The sequence below is a fragment of the Sitophilus oryzae genome, unplaced genomic scaffold, assembly GCF_002938485.1.
Source record: "Sitophilus oryzae breed Bouriz unplaced genomic scaffold, Soryzae_2.0 scaffold_111_pilon_pilon, whole genome shotgun sequence".
In the NCBI taxonomy this organism is placed as follows: Eukaryota; Metazoa; Arthropoda; class Insecta; order Coleoptera; family Curculionidae; genus Sitophilus; species Sitophilus oryzae.
The window spans coordinates 3685367-3711778 of NW_022145749.1; the positions used below are offsets into that span (position 1 = coordinate 3685367).

The following is a 26412-nucleotide window of genomic DNA, read 5'->3' on the forward strand; positions in this document are numbered from 1 at the left end:
AAGCTTTTAATATGAAATGTTATACAAGTTCTTAGTTCTTGATTCGATCCTCATTTAAATAAAACTTTAAATTGATATTCTAAATTTCTGAGACAGCCATTTTGTTGAAAGAATTTGTTTTGATTATGAGAAATTTCATAAAAATTATCACAGGGATTAATTAATCTTATATATTGAACTACTTGGCTTTTAAATTTCACAACCCTATCGTCCAAAATACTTTAAATTCGCGAAAATCCGTAAAATATTCCCATAAAAACAAATCACAAATCACTTTCACTTTAGAAACTGACAGACTGGCCAAATATGGAATGACGTTTACTTTTCAATTTATTTTATTATTCTAACTGATCCGGGTCACTTAGAAATTAAAGTTTTATTAAATTATTTAATTATAATTGTTTATGGCGAAAGCAACTTCATACCAATATTTGTTGATAAGGTAACAACATCACTGTTAAATTATCAACATTTTATATAAATATTTCTATTTTTCAACTACTCCAACTACTCCAATTACTCCACAGCGAATCAAACGAATTCGTTTATTAAACAATACTCTGTGGATAACTTGATAAAATCATGATGAAATTTTATCTAAAGTCCCTAGATATTCATCTAGGGACTTTAGATAAAATTTCTACGCAGCGCCACTATCCCTCTACTGGCAGAAACTCCGCCGTGTTTCCAAAATTCAAATGGCAGTTTCATCCGCCTGGAGTAAAGCTGTAACTATGGTAATATCAGAGATTAAGAAATTATACCGTGGGAAAATTTGCGGTGAACAGGCAGCTCTAAAAAGTTTTCGAAAAATATACAAAGAAATTTAAAAGAAAAAGCACCATTTAAAATATCTTTTTTTGCGAAAAAACCCTCATAGACGTGTTCCTGTGGTCCAAATATACCACCCCTGAAAATATTTGCACTTATTTAAGACTCATCCTGTATAAAATTTATTAAATACTAAAATACTAGCTAACTTCGTACCGCCTAACCACAAATTAACTACAACAGATGCGAAAGAACACCGAATTACGCGTTCAGGTTTCTGTGACCTTTAGAAATAGTTCATAGACAATCCGCATCAATGTATAGATTGGGTTATTATTTGTTTGGGTGAAAATAATCTGCACCAATATGTTATCGAGGCATACAAAAAGGTCCACAGACTTCGAGACATACGAAAAATCAAGTCCATTTAGCGTGTGTCGCAATTTTCACACCTTAAAAAATTAGTTTTTTATAGCTATAGCAACTGTAGCGACTATGAAAAAAGCTGTGTGATTTTCATAGAATATAATGGCACCTGTAATTCATTTGCGAATGTTATAAATCGCTAAAAGAGGTTTGAAATCTCTTGGATTTCTATTAATATTAAATAAATTTTATTAAAAATTGAACTAAAATTGTTAGTATCATTAAAAACAATTCAAATTCAAAATTGTATCAGTCAAATTCCCTCATTTAATGTAAATATTAAAGTAAATATAAATACAGCTCATTCTAAGCTCTACTTATCTTTAAGAAAAATTTAAATCATTGTTGCAATTGGGCCTTAATGCCATTTCGAATGAACAATAGTATTAATAATGTACATTATAATAATAATAAATTTTATATCATAGCGTGTATTAAAACTACTAAAACACTTTTAAATTGGTATTATATTAACAACTTTTGTTTTTTAATCCAAAAAAAGTTACCAATTTTCTCAATCAAAATATTTGTGGTCCTGAAAAGGACCTTCGTTTTCCCATGTTCGTCAAGGTAGGTAATGGGTAAACGGTAAAAAAACAGGATAATGAAATTTAAAAAATTACAAAAATTGTTCAAAAATGCCTCCCTCTTGCATTAAACAATAACCCAAACGATCATAAAATCCCCTCCTCACATTGAATAACATATCAGGGGTGACAGTGTCAAAGGCATTAAATATTTTCTGCCTTAACTGCTCCAAGTTTTGAATTTCTTCATGGCCGTAAATTTTAGATTTTATGTACCCCATAAAAAAAATCATTCACCGAGAAGTCAGGTGAAATTAAACGTCAGTCTAAACAAAACTGTCATTTTTGAAAACTTGTCAAAATTTGGACACACGCTAAATGGACTTGATTTTCCTATGTCTCGAAGTCTGTGGACTTTTCCGTATAATCTCGCAGTAATTTAATAGATTGCTCGTCATATTATATCAGCTCGTAGGAGATTAAGAAAAAAAATATATTTATAGTATAAAAAATTAATTTATTTAACAAAATTTAATTAAAGATGTGACAAAATAGTTACATTTCTATTGGTTCTATCGGACTTTTTTCAACTATATAAATCTTTATTTTTTGTAAACTTTAATGAATAAAATATTTTCAATCTAATAAATAATTTAATGATGTAAATAAGAGGAAATTTCTCACATGGGTGGTCAAATTCTATAGTTTTCATTATATCAAACAGCCTCTGAACGTTTTCTTCAGTGCAAAACTCATCAAAATTTAATTTAAATAATTTTTCCAGCCTGTAAATAAAATGAACAAATTTTTCCACTTTCATGATCAAAGGCTTTTAAATGGGTAAATAATTTCGAGTTATCCAGAGATTCGGATTTTTTTGCAAATTTTAGACAAATATCACATTGATGTATTTGAACACCCTTTTTAATGATGTAGTCAAACATAATTAAAGGCATTTTGAGTTGAAAACATTTCTCAGAGGCTGTTTGATATAATGAAAACTATAAAATTTGACCACCCATGTGAGAAATTTCCTCTTATTTACATCATTAAATGATTAATTAGATTGAAAATATTTGATGTATTAAAGTTTACAAATAAAGATTTATATAGTCGAAAAAAGTCCGATAGAACCAATAGAAAGGTAACTATTTTGTCACATTTTTAATTAAATTTTGTTAAATAAATTAATTTTTTATACTATAAATATCTTTTTTTTCCTTATAAATAAACACATTTGCATCCCATTTTAAATAAGATATACAAATTACCAAAACTTAGAAATAACAGTTCAAAAGTTCAACAAAAATCCTACAAGCGTTTTTAAAAAGACACATATAACCACGCACTATGTCATTCCAGCAAGCGAATACGACACAGCATAGGTTTCCGGACTAAACGACTGGTGTATTTACACCACTCAATAGGCGTGTCGGGTTTGCCGAGCGGTTTCCGGTGCAGTCGCTTTCTTTCGCATCTGTTATAGGTAATTTGTGGCCTAACAGTGAATTGAAGTGCTTTATTTTTTAGTTAATATAGTGATGCGGATGGCTGGTTGACCGAATGATCTGAAATGATTGAGCGTAAACATATTTTTTTATGTAGAAATAAAAAAAACGTGGGTATCGGGGAGGCTGAATTGAAACAATTATATTCTGTGCCGCGTTTCGCGATTTTATTGCCTCGTTTCATCAGGCACTAAAACATTTAGTATTCCAACTAAAAAGCCGCGAAACGTCGCACAAAAAATAATAATTGTTTGAATTCAGCCTTCCCAATACCCATTTTTATTTCTACCTACGTTCTTATTAGTGGGAACAATACAATAATCATACTTTTTTACGTTTCTATTAAAGAATTTTCTATACATCTCAATTTCTTTCTGGGTTTGAATAGGACATTTTTCCAACCAATTTTCCGTTGAATTTCTATTCTGTAATGTCTAGTAAGTCACCGACTTGATTAATACAAACAATACAATACATCAATTTTATTAAAACAAATAAGTTAATAGAGTCCAACAAAATTTATTTAAAAAATGATTTACTATATAATATTTTTTTTAAATACCGGGTGCGTCTTAAAAGTGGCCCAGCCCTATAACTATTTTAGTTCGTTAGATAAAAATACGAAATTAATTTGGTATGTTAGTATAAAACATAAATTAGGATTTATTGGAGTATTCAATTGTTTTTGGTCACTTCCTGTTTCACCGGAAATGACTACATATATTTCTACTTTATACGATAGAATGTGACACTCTGAGTATAATGACATATCATATGTGAACTTTTGACATTTTCACTTAAAAGAAATCGTATTTTAAATTTCAATCGGCAATTAATTTTTAATCAAGAAGCCTTGGAAAGATAGATTTGATAATCTAATGTTTTTCGTGTCTAGTCTAAAAACGCTGGAGAAAGTAGTTGACAACCATATTGGAGAAAATCATCTAAAGGTTAAACCACTGCATGATAGTCAGCATGCATATAGAACGGGCAGATCCACAGAAACTGCTCTGTACCAATTAACGGAGCTAATACAGACAAGTCTGGATAGCAAAGAAACAGCAATTTGTGCCTTCTTGGATATTGCGGGGGCGTTTGACAATATACCACATAAGGTGGTCAGGCGATCTCTAGAAACAAGAGGGGTGAACAGAACTATTATTCGCTGGTTTTGGGAAATGCTGTCAACACGAACAGCAGAGGCTCAGATGGGCACCAAAACTGTAGCTGTTAAAACAACGCAAGGAACTCCACAAGGTGGAGTAACCTCCCCTTTGCTGTGGAGCTTGGTGGTGGATGAACTACTAGATGAATTAACTCTAGCGGGAATACACTGCATTGGGTATGCAGATGACATAGTCATGATCGCTCGGGGGAAACATGAAGGCACCTTGTGTGATATTATCCAAAGAGGACTCCGTATCACTGAGAGATGGTGTAGGACTGTCGGGCTGAGTATCAACTCAGACAAAACCGCGATAGTGCCATTCACCAGAAGGCGAAGTCTGAAAAACTTGAAAAGAATCCAACTAGATGGAAAGGAAATACTGCCAACACAGGAAGTTAAATACCTGGGAATAACCCTGGACAGTAAACTCCTGTGGAACAGGCATATTAAGAACACTACCAGCAAAGCCATAAAGGCTCTCATGATATGCAGAGGCCGGAAATAGATGGGGCTGCTCCCCTAACATTTTGCGCTGGATGTATACCATGACAGTAAGACCCATGATTACTTATGGAGCAGTTGCCTGCTACACAAAACTAGAGCAACGGACGGCAAGGCTAAACCTATGCAAAGTCCAGAGACTATCATGCGTTTGCATCATAGGAGCCATGAGAACCTGTCCAACAGCAGCAATGGAAGTCATTCTAGATCTAACACCACTGCACATTGTCATTGGTAGATATGCCAATGCGACAATGATTAGAATGGTCACTAACGGAATTAGTACTGGGAGAATTGTCAGATCAGGGGCTTGGAACACCCTCAAAAAGGAAATACTACTCCTGCAACTCCCAGTGGACGATATGCCAAGAACGTACAACTTTGACAAACATGTCAATGTAGTATTGAGCAATAAGAAGGATTGGAAGAGCGAAACGCTTGCCCAGCAGTTAAAAGACCATACCGACCATACCATAACTTGATATACTGATGCTTCCAAAACCAATACGGGAACAGGGATCGGAGTATTTGGGTCGAGAACTAAATATTCCGAACCAATGGGCACTTACCCTAGTATCCTACAGGCAGAAATCTACGCTATCGAGAGATGCGTACAACTTATCTTAGATAGGAACTATCGGAAACAAGAAATAGCCATCTTATCTGATAGTCAAGCAGCGTTAAAGGCGATCAACTCAGTCTCAATCAATTCGAAATTGGTCAAAGAATACATAGAGAAGCTGAATAAATTAGGCAAAGAAAACAAAGTCCTCCTACACTGGGTGCCTGCTCACCAAGGGATAAAAGGCAATGAAAAAGCAAATAATCTAGGTAGAAAAGGAGCGAACACTCCACTAACTGGACCAGAACCGTTCTGCTTTCCAAGTGGTAACCAACTCAAGGAGGAACTCAAGAACTTGGAAGATTCCATCCGCAACCTGGAATGGAAATCTTGCAATGGTCTAGGACACTCGAAGAAGTTTCTGAGGGCTTATGATCAATAAAAATCACAGATCTTCCTAGGTCTGAGTAAGAACAATCTTCGGATTGTCACGGGGTTTTTACAGGACACTGTCTCCTCAATGAACACCTCAGTAGATTGAAACTGAGAAGAAACGGCGAATGCAGATTCTGTGGGGAAGATGGTGAAACACCAGTACACCTCATCACTGAGTGCGCCGAGACGACAACCATTCGTGCCATGAATTTTGGTACGACTGATATTGGAGATGGAGAACTACCCTCTATAAAACCGTCCCAGATACTGGCTTTTGTCAAAGCCCTGGGACTGTATGATGAGTTATGATTCAAGAAAGGGGGACACAATGGATCTGTAAGGTCGAAGTGATTAACCCCCCTCCCACTCATTCTAAATTCTAAAAAATTCGTGTCTAGTCCTGGTCGGTTAAAAGATGGCCAAATCGTATTTTTAATCATATCTCATTTTTTTTCAAATGGAACTTTTTTAAATGGAAAACCAAACCAAATCACGTTTTTTTATTTGAAAAAAATAAAAAAAGTTATAGGGGTGAGCCACTTTTGAGATGCACTCGGTATATTAATAGTTATTCTGCTATTCGTGCCGAAACAAATAGAGATCATTAAGGTGCGTATTCATTATCCGAACGAACGAACGAATGTTCGCTAGTGGTATGGACGGGGACCGTACGATAGAACCGCACGAGAAGACCGGACGCATTTCTTGGCGAACGCTTCAATATGCCGTATTCATAGTCGATCATAGCTGGCGGGAGCTTTCCCGAAATTCTTCGTTCTTATTTCAGAGTCGAGCGCTCTCCGAGTAACGCGTGCGCACATCCGTCATATAGAGTAACCGCTCTCTCGCCGGCGGGCGGTTGGATAAGCATTTTTTTCCGTTTCATAGTCGATCTCCAGGCGAAGAACACTTGCGCAGTTTAAACCCCATCCGGTGATTTTCGGGCGGCGACTGGAGCATGTCCTTACCATCTCCGGGCGGTCCGCCAGTTTAGTCTGGTTTATTTCTCTAGTTGAAAGAAGCACCAAGCAAACTGAATTAATTATGGATATTTATAATATTGTGACGATTAACGAGAACGATGACATTCGTATTTTTGAGGCCATTATTCATTACATTTGAGGCATATGAATTCCGTCCGTCTATTTGACCATTTAAATGTTTTATCGTTTTGTTTTTGTTATGTTTATGATTTTTTATTTTTCCTATTGTTTTTACGTTTATTACATTAATTCTCTTTGTAATTTTTTGTGAAGGATTACGAAGATATTATTCATTACTTTAAAACGACTTATAACAAAATAATGGACACATCAATAAAATATTTAAATTACCCAATATCAATAAAATATTTAAATTATTAATATTTAAATATTTAGAGAATGTTAAAGTTCGTATAACCGATTTTGTGTAGAAAAAGGAAGAAAACATGTTCCCTGTTGTTAAAACCCTCCACCCGAAGTGAATTTTTGTTGGCGACGCGCCGTCATTTTCGCCAGCCAGCGGTGCGCTGGAGGCCGACTATGAAAGAGCTTTTTTTCTCTCCCGATATCGAAGCGCTAGCCGGAGAAATCTTCGGCGAGCGCTTCTTTTCGGCGGGCGGCTGGCGCTCGACTATGAATACGGCCGTTGATGTACCGATGTGGTACCGACTCGAAACGGATGGTCGTGCGAACGAACCGACGAACGGCCGCATGCGTTCGGTCCCCGTCTAAATATACCGCACTTTCATTCGTTCGTTCGTTCGGATAATGAATACGCACCTTTAAAGTCGGTCCATTCGTTCTTGAGTAGGGTTTCGAAACCGGTATCCCGAGATACCGACATCCCGGGATTCCGGTGTATGTTTATCCAAAGTTTATCTCTAAAATCCCGATATTAGATCCCGGAATCCCGAAAAATTTAAATGTCCATGCAATCTAGAATGATTCTACTTTATATACTTTAGTCTTTTTAAGATCATATTTTATTTATACCAACGGGGAATTGTAATTTTTTTTTTTTAACAAAACCCTTTTTCCATTTTCTTTTTGATACGTAGCGGCATTTTTATAAGTATTTCTGTAGATAATATTTCTCATTCTGGGAGTCAATTTCGGGATCCCGGGATTATAGGTTTTTATCCCTGGATTTCAAAACGGGATCCCGAAAATTGGATAAACTATTCTTAAATTATAGATTTTATAGCTAACAAAACTCAATTATTTTATAAAATCTATCTTTTTTTTGTTAATTAGTTTTCACATTAGTTATCCTCTCGGTCATTAAAAATAACTAAAATTAACATTTATTTAGTTTTACGAAATACGAGTACGAAATAATAAGCCTGGTAACAAGGTTCTACATCGACCTTTATATAAAGCCCCAGAAAACATACATGTATTAAAAAGACTGCCACTACCACAAGACGACGCCCCAGAGGTTCTCGTAGGAGAAGTAGAAAAGGCGCTTCAAGATATGAAAAATGGAAAAGCAACAGGGAACGACGGAATAATAGCTGAAATACTTAAGCACGCTGGTAGGAAAACTTGGAAAATCGTAGCAAATATATACACCAGCTGTCTAAGGAGAAAACATATACCACAAGACTGGAGAATACTTCTAACCATAAGAAAGGCAACAAAAAAAACATCAGAAGCTATAGACCAATAAGACTACTACCAGTAACATACAAGATATTTACAAAAATAATAAACAACAGAATAAAAAACACGCTAGACGCGGCACAACCACCAAAATAAGCAGTCTTTAGAAGCGGCATATACATACAATAAGATCATCACATACATACACTAAGAGAAACTATCAGTCTAACATAAGAATACGAAAGCCATAGCCTTTATAGATATTGAGAAGGCTTTCGACTCGATATATATCCTAAGGCCATAATAGAAGCCTTAGCGAAACAAGGTATGGACAGGCCTTATATAGAAACTCTCACCAGTATATACAAAGAAGCCAAAGCAAGAGTAATGATATATAAAACAACCCCAGAGTTCCCAACTGGTAAAGGAGTACGACAGGGGCACGCGATATCCACAAAGCTGTTTACAGCAACATCGGAAGAAATCTTCCGTCAACTGGACTGGACCAATAAAGAATTAACAATAGACTACACCATAATTGGAAATGGTTGAATAAGGTGAAAACGATGATGAGGATGATTTAGTATTCAATCTTTAACTATATATTACTTATTTAAATATTAACTGCATATTTTTTAATTATAAATTAATTATATTATATCCATAAACAAATACTCCATTAAAAATATTATGAATATATAATATATTTTATTTTTTAGTTATCTTCTTTTTATTATTTTATATTAATTTTATTATCCTAATATTGCATTAGCTTATGAGCGAAGGATATAATAAAAATAAATTGAATTATGATAATATAATAATATATCAAAATGTAATTAATTGTTGTTATTAAATTAATTTTACATATATTCAAAGGAATTGGAGCAAGATATTATGTAAAAATAAAAATAAATATCGTTAATTATAATAAATTCCTAAGTACTGGTAAATCCTTATTTGATAAAATAATTTTGTAAAACAATTATTTATTTTTTATATATCTTTTAATTTAATTTTTCTAAGAAAAATTGTAACAAACAACAATTTTCATAATATTATTATACGAATTTATAATATATTTTTTAATTACTATAATTAGGAGTTCTGTTTTATTAATGATTTTTTACCATAATCCTTTAAGAAATCGTATTGAAACTAGAACTATAATTAATACCTATTATATAAGAAAAAACAGTATAATTATAATAACTTTTCCAACATACCGGGTGTTTCTGGAAAGTGGCTCACCCTTATAACTTTTTATTTTTTAAGATAAGAATAAAAAATAAAAATAAGATTTATTTTTCATATCAACATACATAGGTCCGATTCTGCTTTGTTTCGTAGCTACAGGGTGTTAAAATCTTAATATTTTTTCAATTTATTATAATTTTCTTCCAAGTACTAGCGTTTCGACTAAAATTTTGAGGGTAAAAGTTACTATAAATGCGCAACTGACATTTCTTATTTTTATCAAAATTGTGTAGGCCGTTTAATGCCAATTGAAAGTTATCTCTTGATATTTTGTCGAATTCGGCCTCCTTGATGAGATAAACGCAATTTTATTAGTCACAATTAATAAAATTAAAATAAAAATAAAATTAATAAATTATATATTTTTCGTAATTTCTTACTAAATATTATTCTATCAGTTATTATTACTTTTAGTCCAACCTACAGCAGTTTCAAATAAAAAAATAACGGTATTAAGATAATTACAAAAAACCTAATTTAAAAAATTTTTAACATCCTGTAACTCCAAAACTATGCATTTCCATACCCATGTTTATAGGAACTTTTTTTTCATATTTTTTGATGAGGAATCAATGAGTACTTATTTAAAACTTTCGCAAGTTAATGATATTATTTTTTTTAAAGGTGGCTATTAGACTTGGAACAAGGCAAATTAATAAAAATGCTTACTGCTGTATATCTCATCAAAGGGCCGAAATCGACAAAATATCAAGAGACTACTTTTAATCGACATTAAACTGCTTACACAATTTCGCTAACAAGAGAAAAAAAGTCAGTGGCGTACATGTTTTTTTCAGAAAAATATTCCAGTGATCACCCATATGCACGTTCCTGGTAATTATGTCGACACTTTTAAGCTTTAAAATATGTCGCATATATAGTAACTTTTACCCTCATAATTTCATTCGAAACGATAAAAGTACTTAGAAGAAAATTATAATAAATCGAAAGAATGTTAAAATTTTAACACCCTGTAGCTACGAAACAAAGCAGAATCGGACCTATGATGATATGAAAAATAAATCTTATTTTTACGTGAGGAATTTCTCCGCGAGAGATGTTTTTTGAAACACCCTGTATAGTTCGGATAAGACATAAATTAGGATTGACTAAAACGGAAATTACTAAAACCTTTAATTTTCAAATGGTACCTTAGGAATTTTTTTATTTGTGTTTGATAGAAAATAATATTCTGAATAGAATGACATATCATCAACTTTTGACATTTTCAATTAAAAAAATAGTATTTTAAAATTCAATCTAGAATATGCTAATTTTTAATCAAGAAGCCTTGGAAAAATAGATTTAATCGTCTAATGTTTTTCATGTCTGTTCTAGGCAGGTTAAAAGATGCCCAAATCGTATTTTTAATGATAACTCAAATTTTTCATGAGATGGCTCATTAACATATTTGAAATATTACGAGATATCCGTCCTCATCGGCCACTAACCGGCATGAATGAGATAGAGTAAGCCTCAGTGTCAATAGATTTTATACTATTGCCATGAAACAACCATAGCACAGACTTTCGAGATGTTCACCCGTCCATACACCCACATCGTCTAACGTCGCTTGACTTCAGTAATCGATAGGGTACCGGTGTTTCAACGTATATTAACTGGAATATAGTTTGTTATAAATTTGACTACCTAAGATATTGACAATAATATTTATTAACCGTATTTCTGACATGTGTCACAAGTAAATTGAAATATACGTAACTGTTATTTGTTTTACATCAAAATTGTGAATTTCATAAACCAGTTTAAATGCTATATTTAGAGAGTATTAAGTATTTATGTTTTAATAATTTCGATATTAGAATTATTTAGGTGATATAATATTATTAGTAGATATAGCAGTAGGTATCTTCAATCTTTGTCCACCCTAATGATTTAAAATTTGATAAACCTCAAAATATTTAAAAGAAGTTATAATATTAACGTTTAATTACAGGAAACCTCCAATGACAGAAAATGAAAGTTAGTCTTTCCTTGATTGTAACTCTAACAATGGTATTACACATAAGCTCTGAAAGAATATACTCAAGAAAAAGAAGACAAGCGATACAGTCATGTGACAGTTTGGTTTTTTGTCAAGGGAATCTTCTAGATACGATACAAAAAGCTAGAATATATGCAGATTCAAAAACGTTTGTGGATTTAAGTCAAATTAATTCAGAGGAAGTTACTTTAAAAAATTTCGAGAATTTCATGGCCAGCACTAATAATAAACCCTCCAAAAGTAATATTACCAAATTTATAAAAGCTAACTTTAAATCTGAAAGTGAAATGGTAAGTTTGTGTTTTTTATATCTCTGAATAAAGAAAAAATTAGAAAGGACTCAAATACGATTTTCATATTCAATATTCATACATTAAAGACGGAAGATGTTTTCCTTTGAAAAATTTTATTTTTATGTGAACAACTTACTTGTGCAGCTTGCGAACATTACCAGATTCAAATCATGAAAAATAATGAAGCTACTATTTTACTACTTAGGACCGTTTGACACGGGACAATATTCCAGCCTAAATTGTATACAATTTGTTGCGCGGGCATTTTTAGTCAATTGCATGCAATAAAATAGAGCATGTTCTAAATTCTTGCATGCAATTAGCTGAACATGCGCAATACATAATTTCATTTCTCTGATTTTGTAAGGTTATGTTTATGTTACATTTGTTTGTTAAGTTGATTTAACTTACTTACTAATTACAGTCAGTTAAAGCCTCACAATCGAACAGAACATAAACAATTAACTTAACAAACAAATGTAATATAAACATATAATCTTACAAAATCAGAGAAATTAAATTATGTATTGCGCATGTTCAGCTAATTGCATGCAAGAATTTAGAACATGTTCTATTTTATTGCATGCAATTTGACTAAAAATGCGCGCGCAACAAATTTTATACAATTTAGGCTGGAATATTGTCCCGTGTCAAACGGTCCTAATCATGTATTGTGACATACATACATATTTCTTGCATACAATATTTTATAAAATATAACCCAAACTACTTTTCAGTTCTTAAAATTAAGTCCCGTGTCAAACGGTCCTTAGGAATACGAATACTATATTAACTAACTGTGTTTTTATTTTTGAATTTCCGCATTTATTTCTATTTGGACTTTTTTATAATTTGAGATAAATATTTGACTAACGAATGGACTACTACTCAGTTATCAGTTATTTTTACTTCTATCACGAGGATCGACTGCTACTGATTAATAATTACGATAAAAAATAATCTAGACAGCTAAATTTAAAATTAACAAAGATACAAGTTTTTCAATTAAAGTATTTTTAAAATTCAACCAATATATAATCCATTTTTCATATCGGATGTTTCTCAAAAGTGGAATAATATATATATTAGAATCGAAAACTATATATATATAATAGAATCGAAAAAACGGGTTGCATCAGAATCACCGGAAGACATAAGAAAAAGTGCAAATAAAAGGCCCGGGAGACTAAAATTAGGTATAGATGGGTTAACACCTCAAGCAACGGGATAGCAATCTCTATTCTCATTTCCGGGGACACCTAGTGAGGCCGAATGGAGAGTAAAACCAGAAAAAATCGGAAATTCAAGGTGAAAAAGAAGTGAGAAAAAAATATATACCTGAGGCCATAACAATTAAAATATGCGAGGGAATAACGTATGCAGATACTCTGTGTAAGTTGAAAGCAGACGTAGATCCAAAAAGTGCAGGAGCGGAGATTTCTGTTGTGCGGCGCACTAGGTCAGGCGATATATTAGTTGAATTCAAAAAGCGGACTGACACTGAAAATTTAAAAAAAACAGTAGAGACAGCAATGGAAGGCAAAGGATCAGTGAAATCTCTTCAGAAACTATATCCTCTTGAAATAAGAGACTTAGACGGTTCCATTACCGAGGATGATCTTATCGAGGCGGTGAAAAGCACTACGGGTGATAGCTCTCTGAATGTTAGAATTTACAGTCTTGGAGAGGGAATAAGAGGGATGCAAATTGCTGTAATAGGTGTTCCAGCATATGCTACGGATCAACTTTTAAAGAAGTGTAAAATAGAAGTAGGATGGGTTAAATGCCCTATTAGAGAGAAAACAATAGTACAACAATGTTATAAATGCCTCGGCTATGGTCATAAAGCCGTAAACTGTAAAGGTAAGTAAGTAAACTGTAAAAGGTAACTGTAAGAGAAGGACTATGCTGGAATTGTAGTAAAACGGGACACATGAGCAGAAACTGTCAAAATGAATATTTTTGCACAATCTGTTATGAAGTTAAGGAAAAAGACACCGCACACAAATTAGGAAGCTTAAAATGCCCTGCTTATATAGAGGAGCTGAAAAAAAGTAAAAAAGATGATAAAATTTTTGCAAATTAACTTGGGAAGGGGTAGCGAGGCGCAAGATCTTCTAATGCAAACTGCAGCAGAAAAAAGTGCCGATATTATTCTAATAAGCGAACCATACCGCAAACCTGAAACAGAAATATGGTATCAAGACAGATCAAGTAAGGCTGCAATACTGGTAAGAAACAGAAATATCATCGTTAAAAAAGTATGGGAGAAGGAAAACGGATTTGTATGGTTGGAACTAGATAAAATAAAGGTGTATAGTTGCTATTTTTCTTCAAACGAGTCACTGGAAGAATTCGAAGGAAAAATGGAGAAACTTGAAGATAGTCTACGGCGCTCCAATAGGGTACTTATAACGGAGATCTAAATTGTAAGTCTCCAGAATGGGGTTCAAAGAAAATGGATTCTAGAGGAGAGATATTATCAGATATGATTGCTAGAAATAACCTGGTGATTTTTCATGAAGGAAATAAATATACCTTTCAAAATGGAAACGGGGGTTCGGTGATAGACGTAACTTTAGGATCGGAAAGTATCGCAACCGGGCAAATAGATTGGAGAGTACTGGATGAGGTTACCCTTAGCGATCATCGATATATCGAATTTCAGGTCAACGCTACGAATAATATCCAGAAGACCAAAGCACCGGGAAAAGGCTGGGTTGTTAAAAAGTTAGACCAAGAAGAATCTACGGTCCTATCTGGAAGAAGAACGGAATAAAGCAGCGGGTATCAATTTAGATTATACAGTGGAAACGTTGACAAAAGCTTGCGACCACTCTATACCTAGGAGAAAGTCTTGGAGAGGCAATAAAACCTCAGTATATTGGTGGACAACAAACATTGATAACTTACGAAAAGATTGTTTACGATCTAGAAGGAATTGGACAAGAAGCCAGGAAAACACCACACTAGCAGAGGAATACAAAAGTCGGAGAAAGCTTTTAAGAGCAGCTATAAGATATAGTAAAAATCAGTTCTGGAGAGATACTAGAGAAAATGACTAAGAGGATAGGACACGAAAATATACCAGGACTGTTGGACCTAGATTGGGCTTGCCAAATAGTAGAGACACTTTTCCCAAAGGAGCAGCATAAAAAACACGACGGAGAAAAGAAAAAAGTGTGCGGGAACAACACAATGGAACTAACATATTTTACTGTAGTCGAACTAGAACAAGCAAATACAAAACTTTTGGCGAATAAATCACCGGGTCCTGACGGCATACCAAACGAAGTTCTTAAAATAGCCATTGATGTATGGCCGGAGTTACTACTACACACAGTAAATGAATGTCTTCTTTCTGGATATTTCCCAAACAAATGGAAGCAGCAAAATTTGGTCCTTACACACAAGCCCAACAAGCCAATAGAGAATACGTCATCTTATAGACTAATCTGCCTAATAGACACCAGTGCCAAACTCCTGGAAAGATTAATACTACAAAGAATAGAGGTTCATATAGACAGCATAGGAGGATTATTACATCGGCAGTATGGATATCGTAAATGCATATCGACCATCGACGCAATCAATCCAGTAGTCACCATTGCAAGGAGTGTAAAGGAAGAGAATTGGAAAAATAAAGGATATTGTGCATTAGTAACTTTAGATGCCAAAAATGCTTTCAATACTGCAAGATGGGGAGAAATTATACAAGCCTTGGATAGAAAAGATTTCCCAGAATATCTGAAAAATATGGTGAATAGGCTATCTTACAGAGAGAAAATATTCTATCTAACGTGTAAAGGAACAAAAACCTATGATATGACAATGGTTCCCCAAGGATAGGAAACTTAGAGAGGAGCATCTGCGCCGAAGTAATGCGTGAGCAGTTCCAGCGCAGTTTGTCAACCAAATGTGGAATTTTTTTAGTCGGTAGAAATCCGGCACACCTTGGTCGCAGGTGTGCAACAACAGACCGGGCGTCTAAGAAGATTTTTTTACCATCCCCAGAAAAAAAAGATGTCTCTGGATCAGTATAAATTCCCCCTCCTTAGTACACGCTCATCTCTAGATGTACCCGGTGAATGAAGGTATATGCAAAGCTGGCCTCTGGCACACTGAGAAGTCTGGTTGAGAAAGCAGTCTACAGTTTTCTCGCCCGATATCTGCTTTGGGTTGTAACAGCAAACGAGGATCTCGATTCCCATAAATTTAAACAGGACTTCAATCATGTTCCGGATTGTACGCCAACTCAAAACGCTGACGGGAGCTTCGAATGGCTAACCGAGTAATGTTGTTGTCTAACAGGGCTTTTAACAGTTCAATCAGGATCTTTCATAGATTGAGATACCTCGGCTTACTCAGTAACCATTCCTTGGTGACCAGGTAGAAGATGTGTCTTGCTTCACCATGCACATTATGGGTTAGCCTCAACACGCTTCCAATTTCTGGATCCGCTCGGCATAGTTCTCCGACACTCCCAAACTTTTCTTTGAACGTCGCTACTAATCCTCTGGACATTCACAAATCTCGGGCCATACAGTGAGTGAGCGAATACCTAATCAGGATACGGAAAAGAGGTCTCGTTGTTCTTCTTTGGTCACACCATAGCGAGCCTTCTCACTGTTATTATGTCGGGCCATAAAGTCGTCAAAAGACATCTCCGAATCATGGAGATCAAAGCTACAGGTATTCACAGTCCCAGCACGATCTTCTAAATCGCCTTGGTAGGGGCACAAACAATTGAAATGGAGATTATCTTCGGTTTCCCTTTCGGCAATTTTCTGATTGGGTATACGACGTCATTAATCCTATCCCTGACTTTGTATGGCCCTTTCCACGAGGATTGTAGCTTCGGCTTGAATGTCGTAGTGCTCCTCTATCCGATCACTAGCGCTTTGAATATTTAGGCAGACTCGCTGAAGAATGTCTTCTATTTGTTGACATAGTCTATGGACATAATCTTCTCCAGCAAAATATCTTCTCCCGGTCGGCAACCAAATTCAAGCAAAAAAACAGATCACAAGGATCACATAACGATGCTGGCTGGAGTTTGCCCTGTGAATTCTTGGATGGATGAACGGTAGGCCAACAGAAACAGGTTGAAGAAATTTGTCCCAGTCTGTTTGATATCAGTGATTACTTTGGCCAGGTAACGGTTGACAGTTCTGTTCATGCGTTCAACCATACTATCGGATTGTGGATGTAGGGCAGTCGTCCTAGTTATTAGACTCGAAGTTTCTTCCCTGATCTGAATGAAGCTCCATGAATTTCCGTACAATCCTTTCTCTCGTCTCTGCATAAGTGCTAATCTAGAAGGTCATATTAGAGCGGGGATGGTTTTAGAACAATATGGTCGCGTTAAAAACCTACAATTGAGGCAACAGCGCTAGGAAATACGTTTACATTCTCTCACTGTCAACTTCCCTGCTGACTTCCCTGCTCAGTTCAGCTGACTGTAAGTGTGGCTTAAAATTGTAATACATAAACTTTGGATTTTTCAGGAAGACTGGACACCACCAGATTATAAGCCAAATCCGCCCTTTCTAAAAAGTATTTACCACAGTGCAATGTACTTTTTCGCGAAGGATGTAGTGTCACTCTGGCCGAAGCTAGGACGAAGAATAAAAAAATCGGTAAAAGACGATCCGTCCAGGTACTCTCTGATTCCCGTGCCAGAAGGTTTCATCATTCCAGGGGGAAGATTTCGAGAAATTTATTACTGGGATTCATATTGGATTATTAAAGGTAACAGTAAAAAATGTAAAGGGGTAACAGTTAAAAATATTGTTCAATTTCGCTATCTGATATACGGGATGGCGCCTCTCATACGACGCGGACGTTTCAAGGGAACGGTAGTTTATATCGAAATGAAATTTTGGGAGCATATGTAGGTTAATTGAAAACATTTTATAAAAATATATAGAGTTGTACGGGTGTCCCCAAAAAAAGTTACGCATCAACGTTGGGTTTTGTGTAATAGAACACCCTATATATTAATTGATTTCCGGAATATAATTAAAGAAACATATGCCTAAAATGTTATGTTTATGACATATTTCACATTTTGTGTGAAGAATAAATTTTAACTTTCCCTGACTCGTTGGGACCTGGACCTGAGTATTCACAAAGCTTCCCTCGTAACATCGATGCTTCCTTGTAAATTTACTAGTAATAACGACATTGAAAAAAATACTCCTATGTCAATATAAAGTGTTACAGCATAAAAATATAAATCCATAATAATATTACTTAAAAAATGTTCTACTATGACAATATTTCTAGGTTTAATAATCAGCGATATGCACGACACAGCAAAGGGAATGTTGGACAATTTTATCCATTTAATAAAAACACATGGAATGATTCCTAACGGTTCGAGAGTGTACTACCTCAATAGATCTCAACCTCCTTTGTTCACTATGATGGTAGATTTGTATATTTCGAGTCGGCCTGATACCAAATGGCTAATAGCGAACGTGGAGCATCTCGATACAGAGTTAATGTTTTGGATCAATGAAAGAACAATACCTGTTACTAAAGATGGTGTAGAGTATAAATTAGCTCATTACGGACCTCAAAGTAATACTCCTAGACCAGAGTCATATAACGAAGATTTGATTACTTGTGCCACCTTTCCGTCTGATGATGAAAAAGTAAGTTTTTTATCACGTATTTCTTGAGGCAACATTTTTTGATTTTCACTCCAATCTTTTTAAAAATATGCGGGCAGTTTTTTGGGTTTGGATTTTTAAAATCAAGATTTTTTTAATAAATTGGGTTAAATATTAGCCTTTTGAGTTAAAAATGGCGCCCTAAACAGCATATTCTACATTACTTTTTTTGGACCCCTCTAAAATAAATTCCTGTATCCGCCCCTGTAAGCAGGGTAATGCAAAAGAAGATGTACAGGGTGACCCATTTTAGTTGAAATCATACAGTATCTCCGCTATTCGTGAAGATAGAAGGGCGCGGTTTGCACAAACCTGTGCCACTTGTTTTGTCAAACGGAAGATGCCGCAAACAACATTTTCATAGCCCTCTTCATTTCTGAGCTACAGGCTACTGAAAATTTTGTTATTTGGGACACCCCTTTTATCTCTGTTATTGTTAGAGGTATCGAGACGGTGAAAACTGTTTATTGTAGAACTTTTTACGTAGAACACAGTGGCAAAGTCTGTTATTCTACGAAAAGATTATTTTTTAAGATATGAACTAAAGTTATATTTTCTTAAATGGAACACCCTGTATATTTATAAATTATATGATCTGGCCTGCCATAAGCTTCTCAAAACTATATATCACTCTATATTTATTTTCACTATTTACTGCAATATTTAGAAAAATATATTAAAAGATCATATTTATTAGTAGGCCATGATTGATAAAAGAAAGTAAAGAATTATTAAAAGTATATACTGCTATCTGTCTCTTCTTTTATTTTCAGAGCCACTAATAAATTCTTTATATATTAGGAAAACTTAACTCTCTACCGCTATTTGTAAATCTTAGAAGAACTTTTAAATATTCTTTTAGCTAATTTACGTAAAATATACTTTCAGCAAGATAGGGCTCCTCCTCACAACTTAACTTACAACGAAAATATTAATTTTGTTAAATTATTATTTCTCAAATCAATGAATTGGAACCAACGGACCCATATGATGGCCTCTCTGATTCCCGGATTTATCCGTTCTCAATTTCCAATTTTGGGGATTTTTGAAATATGAAATATATCGTGGCAACTAATACAATCTTCCCCTAGAAGATGCAAGACCTTGGCGTTGGTGGGAAAGCTCCTTGTCAGGTGCTGGAGGGAATCCCCCTAGCACCTGGCTTGGTCTAAGAAGCATCTCACTCATCGTCTTGTCCCTAGCTGTAGTGTCGTGGCCAGGAAATTGCACCAAGACATATAACGATGCCGGACGGGGCTACCCCTGTCCGTCATACCAGGCACCCTCTACTGACTGTGGTCAAGTCTCGCGGGTAGAGGGTGTGGGGGGGTTTTGGCTTAACCGCCCGGGAAACAACCAAGAGGAGACAACCTCACCAAAAACCTAAATCCTACGATGGCGGGACCAGATCAAAGGGATGCGTGGCTAAATAGAGGACTAGCCTTTACTGGTCTCAACGTTGGGGCATCAGGGGGCACCCCATTGTATTTACCCCTTACTTCTACATGCGGGGCTCTGTAGAAGTGGACCGACTATCCCTAGCGACTCGTGGGAACACTATGAGATCGGACAATCATAATAACACCACCGGTGAAGCTGTGGGGAAACCCCCTAGTAACACTGGGAACATTATGAATGAAAGTTCCAAGGGACCAACCCCAAAGGGAACTACAGGAGAGGCGGCCGACACCTGCGCGAGGCTAGCCTCCACAAGTGGTACACAAGCTATCACCTCCTTTAGTAAGGGTCGGGAGTCTACCTCTAGACACAACAAGCGACACAAGCTACCGTTTAGTTTGGTTCGATAGAAACATGATGCATGGGATATCCCAGATAAACTTGCACCATGCAAAAGGGTCTTCTACCACAATCACAAGACTCTTTGAGAAAAACCAACATGCAATGGTACTAGCCCAGGAACCCTGGGTATATCAGGGACAAATTAAGGGGTTGTCTGGAAAAAATTCCAGTGTAATATATGATAACAAGCAGGAATTTCCCCGAGCTTGTATTCTTATAAGAAACAACATTAACTACACATGTGTTTCAGAATTTACAACCCGAGATCTTGTTCCAATCATGGTTCAACTAAATATCGAGGATTGTAGCAAAAATATCGTGATTGCCTCTGCATACTTTCCGGGTGATGGGCAGACACCGCCTCCGGAAGTAGTGGAGCTCGCGCGATTCTGCAGCCAACGGCGACTACCTCTGCTATTGACAAGCTATTGACAAAAACGCGGGCGGAAATATTAGATTTAACAATCAGGAGTGCTAGTGTAACTAGTTACGTGAAAGATTGGAGGGTATCAACGGAACCTTCCCTATCAGATCACAGAATCATCGAGTTCAAATTAGGAGGAATCATATTCCAAACGGAAACTCGAAGGAATCCAAGAAGAACCGATTGGGAACTATACCATACCAATCTCGTAGAGAACCTGGACCAAATAGATGCAGGTAGGGCTAGGAACCACCTGTATCTAGAATGGTACGCAAGGGAAGTCAGTGGTGCAATATTGGATGCATATGAATCTAGTTGCTCCACAAGTAAGGGCATACAAAAAAGTAACAACAAGCCCTGGTGGAACAAGAAGCTGGCCAATCTTAGGTCGGAGGTCCGACGACTCTTCAACAGAGCCAAACACAGCGGCGAATGGCAGCTCTACACCGAGAAATTAACTGAGTATAATAAAGAGATTAGAAGGGCAAAACGGTCTGACTTCAGATCCTTTTGCGAAAACATCACTTCAACTACTTATGCAGCTAGACTACACAAAGCTATGGCCAAGAGTGGGCCCATCCCCAACATGGCACTTAAGAAACCTGACGGAAGCTACACGGAAGGAGATGAAAAGAGAGCCAACCTCCTACTTCATACACACTTTCCAGGTAGCATATCTATTAATACGCAAGTAGCCCCGACCGAACCCCACAATCCTCGCAGAGACTGGGAGACGGCCAAGCTAGTAATAACAGAACAAAAACTGAAATGGGCTACTGACACCTTTCAGCCTTATAAAACAGCAGGAATAGATGGGATTTTTCCTGCCCTTCTAAAGAAGGGTGAGCAAATAGCTACACACCATCTATTAAACATTACAAGAAGCAGCTTAGCGATGGGATATATACCAACCATCTGGAGAAGAGCGAAAGTAATCTTCATACCCAAAATAGGCAAAACTGACTGGGCTAACTCGTTCATATTAAAAACGATGGAGAAAGTAGTGGACAACCATATTAGAGTAAATCATCTAAATGTTAAACCACTGCACGATAGTCAGCATGCATATAGAGCGGGCAGATCCACAGGAACTGCTCTGTACCAGTTAACTGAGCTAATACAGGCAAGCCTGGATAGCAAAGAAACAGCACTTTGTACCTTCTTGGACATTGCAGGGGCGTTTGACAATATACCTCACAAGGTGGTCAAGCGATCTCTTGAAACAAGAGGGGTGAACAATACTATAATCCGCTGGTTTTGGGAAATGCTCTCAACACGAACAGCAGAAGCTGAGATAGGTACCAAAACTGTGGTTGTTAAAACAACGCAAGGAACTCCACAAGGTGGAGTGACCTCCCCCCTACTGTGGAGCTTGGTTGTGGATGAACTACTGGAAGAATTAACTCTAGCGGGAATACACTGCATAGTGTATGCAGATAACATAGTCATGATTGCACGGGGGAAACATGAAGGCACCCTGTGTGATATTATCCAAAGAGGACTCCGCATCACTGAGAGATGGTGCAGGACCGTCGGGCTGAGTATCAACTCAGATAAAACCGCGGTAGAGCCATTCACCAGAAAGCTAAGTTTAAAAAACTTGAAAAGAATCCATCTAGATGGAAAGGAAATACTGCCATCACAGGAAGTGAAATATCTAGGAATAACACTGGATAGTAAACTTCTCTGGAACTGGCATATTAAGAACATTACCAGCAAAGCAACAAAGGCTCTCATGATATGCAGAAGACTGGGGAGAAATAGGTGGGGCTGCGCCCCAAAAATTTTGCGCTGGATGTATACCATGATAGTAAGACCCATGATTACTTATGGAGCAGTTGCTTGGTATACAAAACTAGAGCAACGTACAGCAAGGCAAAACCTGTGCAAAGTACAGAGACTGGCATGTATCTGTATCACAGGTGCAATGAGAACATGTCCAACAGCAGCAATGGAGGTCATTTTAGACCTAACACCACTGCACATTGTCGTCGGTAGTTATGCCAAGGCGACAATGATTAGAATGGTCATAGACCGAAACAGTACTGGGAGAATTTTTAGGTCAGGAGCTTGGAACACCCTCAAAAAGAAAATTCCACTTCTCCAACTCCCAGTGGATGACATGCCAAGAATTTACAACTTTGAGAAACACCTCACTGTAGTATTGAGTAATAAAAAGGATTGGAAGGAAGAAACGCTTACTCAGCATATAAAAGACCATACCATAACGTGGTATACTGATGCTTCCAAAACCAAAGCAGGGACAGGGATAGGAGTATTTGGGCCGAAAACCAAATACTCCGAACCAATGGGCACCTACCCCAGTATCCTTCGGGCAGAAATTTACGCTATCGAAAGATGTGTACAATTTATCTTAGATAGGAACTATCGAAAACATGAAATTGCCATCCTATCCGATAGTCATGCAGCACTAAACGCGCTCAACTCAGTAACCATCAATTCGAAGTTGGTCAAAGAATGCCTAGAGAAGCTCAACAAGTTTGGCAAAGAAAATAAAGTCCTCCTACTCTGGGTGCCTGCTCACCAAGGGATAGAAGGCAATGAAAAAGCAAATGATCTAGCTAGGAAAGGAGCGAACACTCCACTAACTGGACCAGAACCGTTCTGTTTTCCAAGCGGAAACCAGCTGAAAGCGGAACTGAAGAATCTGGAAGACTCCAACCGCAACTTGGAATGGGTGTCCTCCAACGATCTAAGACACTCGAAAAAGTTCCTCAGAACCTACGACCGAGAAAAATCAAAGGTTTTCCTTGATTTAAGTAAAAACAATCTTCGGATTGTCACGGGGTTCCTAACAGGACACTGTCTCCTCAACGAACACCTCAGTAGGCTGAAGCTGAGAAACAACGGCGAATGCAGATTCTGTGGGGAATGTGGGGAAACACCAGAACACCTCATCACTGAATGCGCCGAGACGACGACCATTCGTGCCATGAACTTTGGTACGGCTGATGTCGAGGATGGAGAGCTGGCCTCTATGGAGCCGTCTCAGATACTGGCTTTTGTTAAAGCCTTCAGACTGTATGATGAGTTATAACTGGTTATAGCTCAAGAAAGGGGAACACACAATAGATCTTTAAGGTCGCGGTGACTAACTCCCCTCCTAAACATTCTACAACATTCTACAACTAATACAATGTCGAACACCTTGAAAATGCTTTAATAATCGAAAGCTATTATAATAATGCAAGCTTTTAGATATTTGCAAACTCATCCGGTTATAAAAAAAAACAAAAATATATTCAGAGATTCAGTGGTAACAGTTCAAAAGTAAAATATATCAATCCCAAATAAAATTTTAATATGTGTATGACTATTTTAGTAAATACCATTTTGATTTTTTCTTATTTATCACGGCCTACTAATAGAAAAATTATATATTTTAAATATTGCAGTAAAGAGTGAAAATAAATATAGAGTGATATAAACTCACCGGCAAAAAAAACCGGTTACTAAAAACTAATCCCAATTTCAAAGTTGGATTTCTCGCGAACCACTCATTAGATTTTGATGATTTTTTTTGAAATTGTAAATTTATTCCTTCTTAACGGATGCTACGTCAGAAATTTTTATTCCGAATTTATTTTGAGCATATACAGGGCACAACAATAAGACGAACTTTTTTGACCGAACTTTGCAACACCCTGTAGAGGTAGAGTGCAGCAGCTATAGTAGCAATTGCTAAAAAATTGCTTTGTTTTTTTAATCACGACATTATCTCTCTTTTTATTGGAGATACGCTGCTTTATAAAGAACGTCTCGGAAAAATGCTTCGCAGGCAGCAAGTTTTATGTGTAAATAATCAAGGCGACGGACGCGACGCGACATAGGCGAAAACGGATTTATGAGTATTTGCAATATGACAACAACGGTTGTCAAATGCCATTATCTATGACGGATGTTGCTCGTATTGTGGCTTTAATTGAGGATGGCTGAAGTCAACTTTATGTATCCCCTGGGTATACTTCGAACAACAGTCCCGAATGTCTGGAATCGGTATATGGAAATGGGAAATTTCACCAGGCGAGTGGGTTCCGGAAGAAAACGGAAGACAAATGCAATTGACGACCGCTTTAATTGTCCTGAATACTTTACGAAATCGTAGAATTACAGCATTTCAGAATCAACATCTGCTACAAGCCGTGCCTAGAACTCTAGTCAGTGAGAGAACAATCCAACTAGTAAATAAAGAAGACTAAAATAAAACAGCTTGTCTTCAAGGAGGTCTGCCACAGGACCCCAGCTACTTCCAAAACATCGTCGAGCACGTCTTCAATTTGCGCGTTTACATGTGAATTGGTTTGGTCGCGGTTTTGCCTGCAAAGCATTTTTCCGAGACGTTCGTTTTAAAGCAGCGTATCCCCAATACAAACAGAGATAATGTCGTGATTAAAAAAACACAATGCTCACAAAAGATGAGGCTACAATGTGATTTGATTTAGCAATAGCTACTACAGCTGCTTCGCCCTACAGGGTGTTACAAAGTTCGAGCAAAAAACTTCGTCTTATTGTTGTGCCCTGTATGTGCTTAAAATAAATTCGGAATAAAAATTTCAGACATAGCATCCGTTAAGAAGGAATTAATTTACAATTTAAAAAAAATCATCAAAATCTAATGAGCGGTTCCCGAGAAATCCAACTCTGAAACTGGGACTAGTTTTTAGTGGCCGGTTTTTTTTGCCGGTGAGTGTATACAGGGTCCGGCAATAGTGCGTCGGGCATCTGTAGCTCCTTAAATAAAAAACTTGGGAATTTTGTTTAAGTTCATTACAGTTGGGGGTTGGAACCTTCGATGTTACACAGCAAAATAAAACAATAAATCACCAAAACACTTTTACACCCAAACACTTTTACACTGGGCGCGCGTTTCGCTAACCAAAGTGCATACCTAAAGTATGTACTAGGATTTATTTCAGGAAAATATTTTAACTTCTATAGGGTGGCTCAAAAAAGTGTGAGTGGATGGGGATCATTTTTTTAAACGGAACACCCTGTATATTATTGCATTTTCGGCTTCCTTTCAGACCATTTTACATAATCCTAAGATATGAATAAATATATTTCGATAGTTTCAGAGATATTAATAAATAAATAAAAAATTTATATTTTTCAACCTTCATTAAAAAAATATTACAAATACAAGAACTGTCCTGAAATTCTGTATGATATACGATTACCATATTTATAGCAAAGTAAGTACAGACCATCTAAAGTAAATATCTAATATAGTTTTGATTTCAGGACAGTTCTCGTATTTTTAATATTTTTTTAAGACAGGTTTAAAAATATATATTTTTTATTTATTTATTAATATCTCTGAAACTATGGAAATATATTTACACATATCTTAGTTATATGTAAAGTGATCTGAAAAGAAGCCAAAAATGCAATAATATACAGAGAGTTCCATTTAAAAAAAATCATCCCGATCCACTCACACTTTTTTGAGCTA

General features: G+C 36.2%; 1 protein-coding gene across 3 annotated transcripts in view; it reads left to right on the forward strand.

Annotated features, from left to right (window-relative positions):
- LOC115884075 (trehalase-like) overlaps window positions 1-26412 on the forward strand; it is a 51552-nt gene that overhangs the window by 2719 nt on the left and 22421 nt on the right. For 2 of the 3 annotated variants that reach the window (XM_030902557.1, XM_030902537.1), the window contains exons 2-4: window positions 11698-12035; window positions 17546-17789; window positions 18327-18697. In XM_030902557.1, coding sequence (XP_030758417.1) covers window positions 11718-12035; window positions 17546-17789; window positions 18327-18697 — 933 coding nt within the window. In that variant the 5' untranslated portion in view covers window positions 11698-11717. Of the gene's footprint in view, window positions 1-11448; window positions 11603-11697; window positions 12036-17545; window positions 17790-18326; window positions 18698-26412 lie in introns of those variants that run through there. The other variant, XM_030902547.1, reaches the window with a different exon arrangement.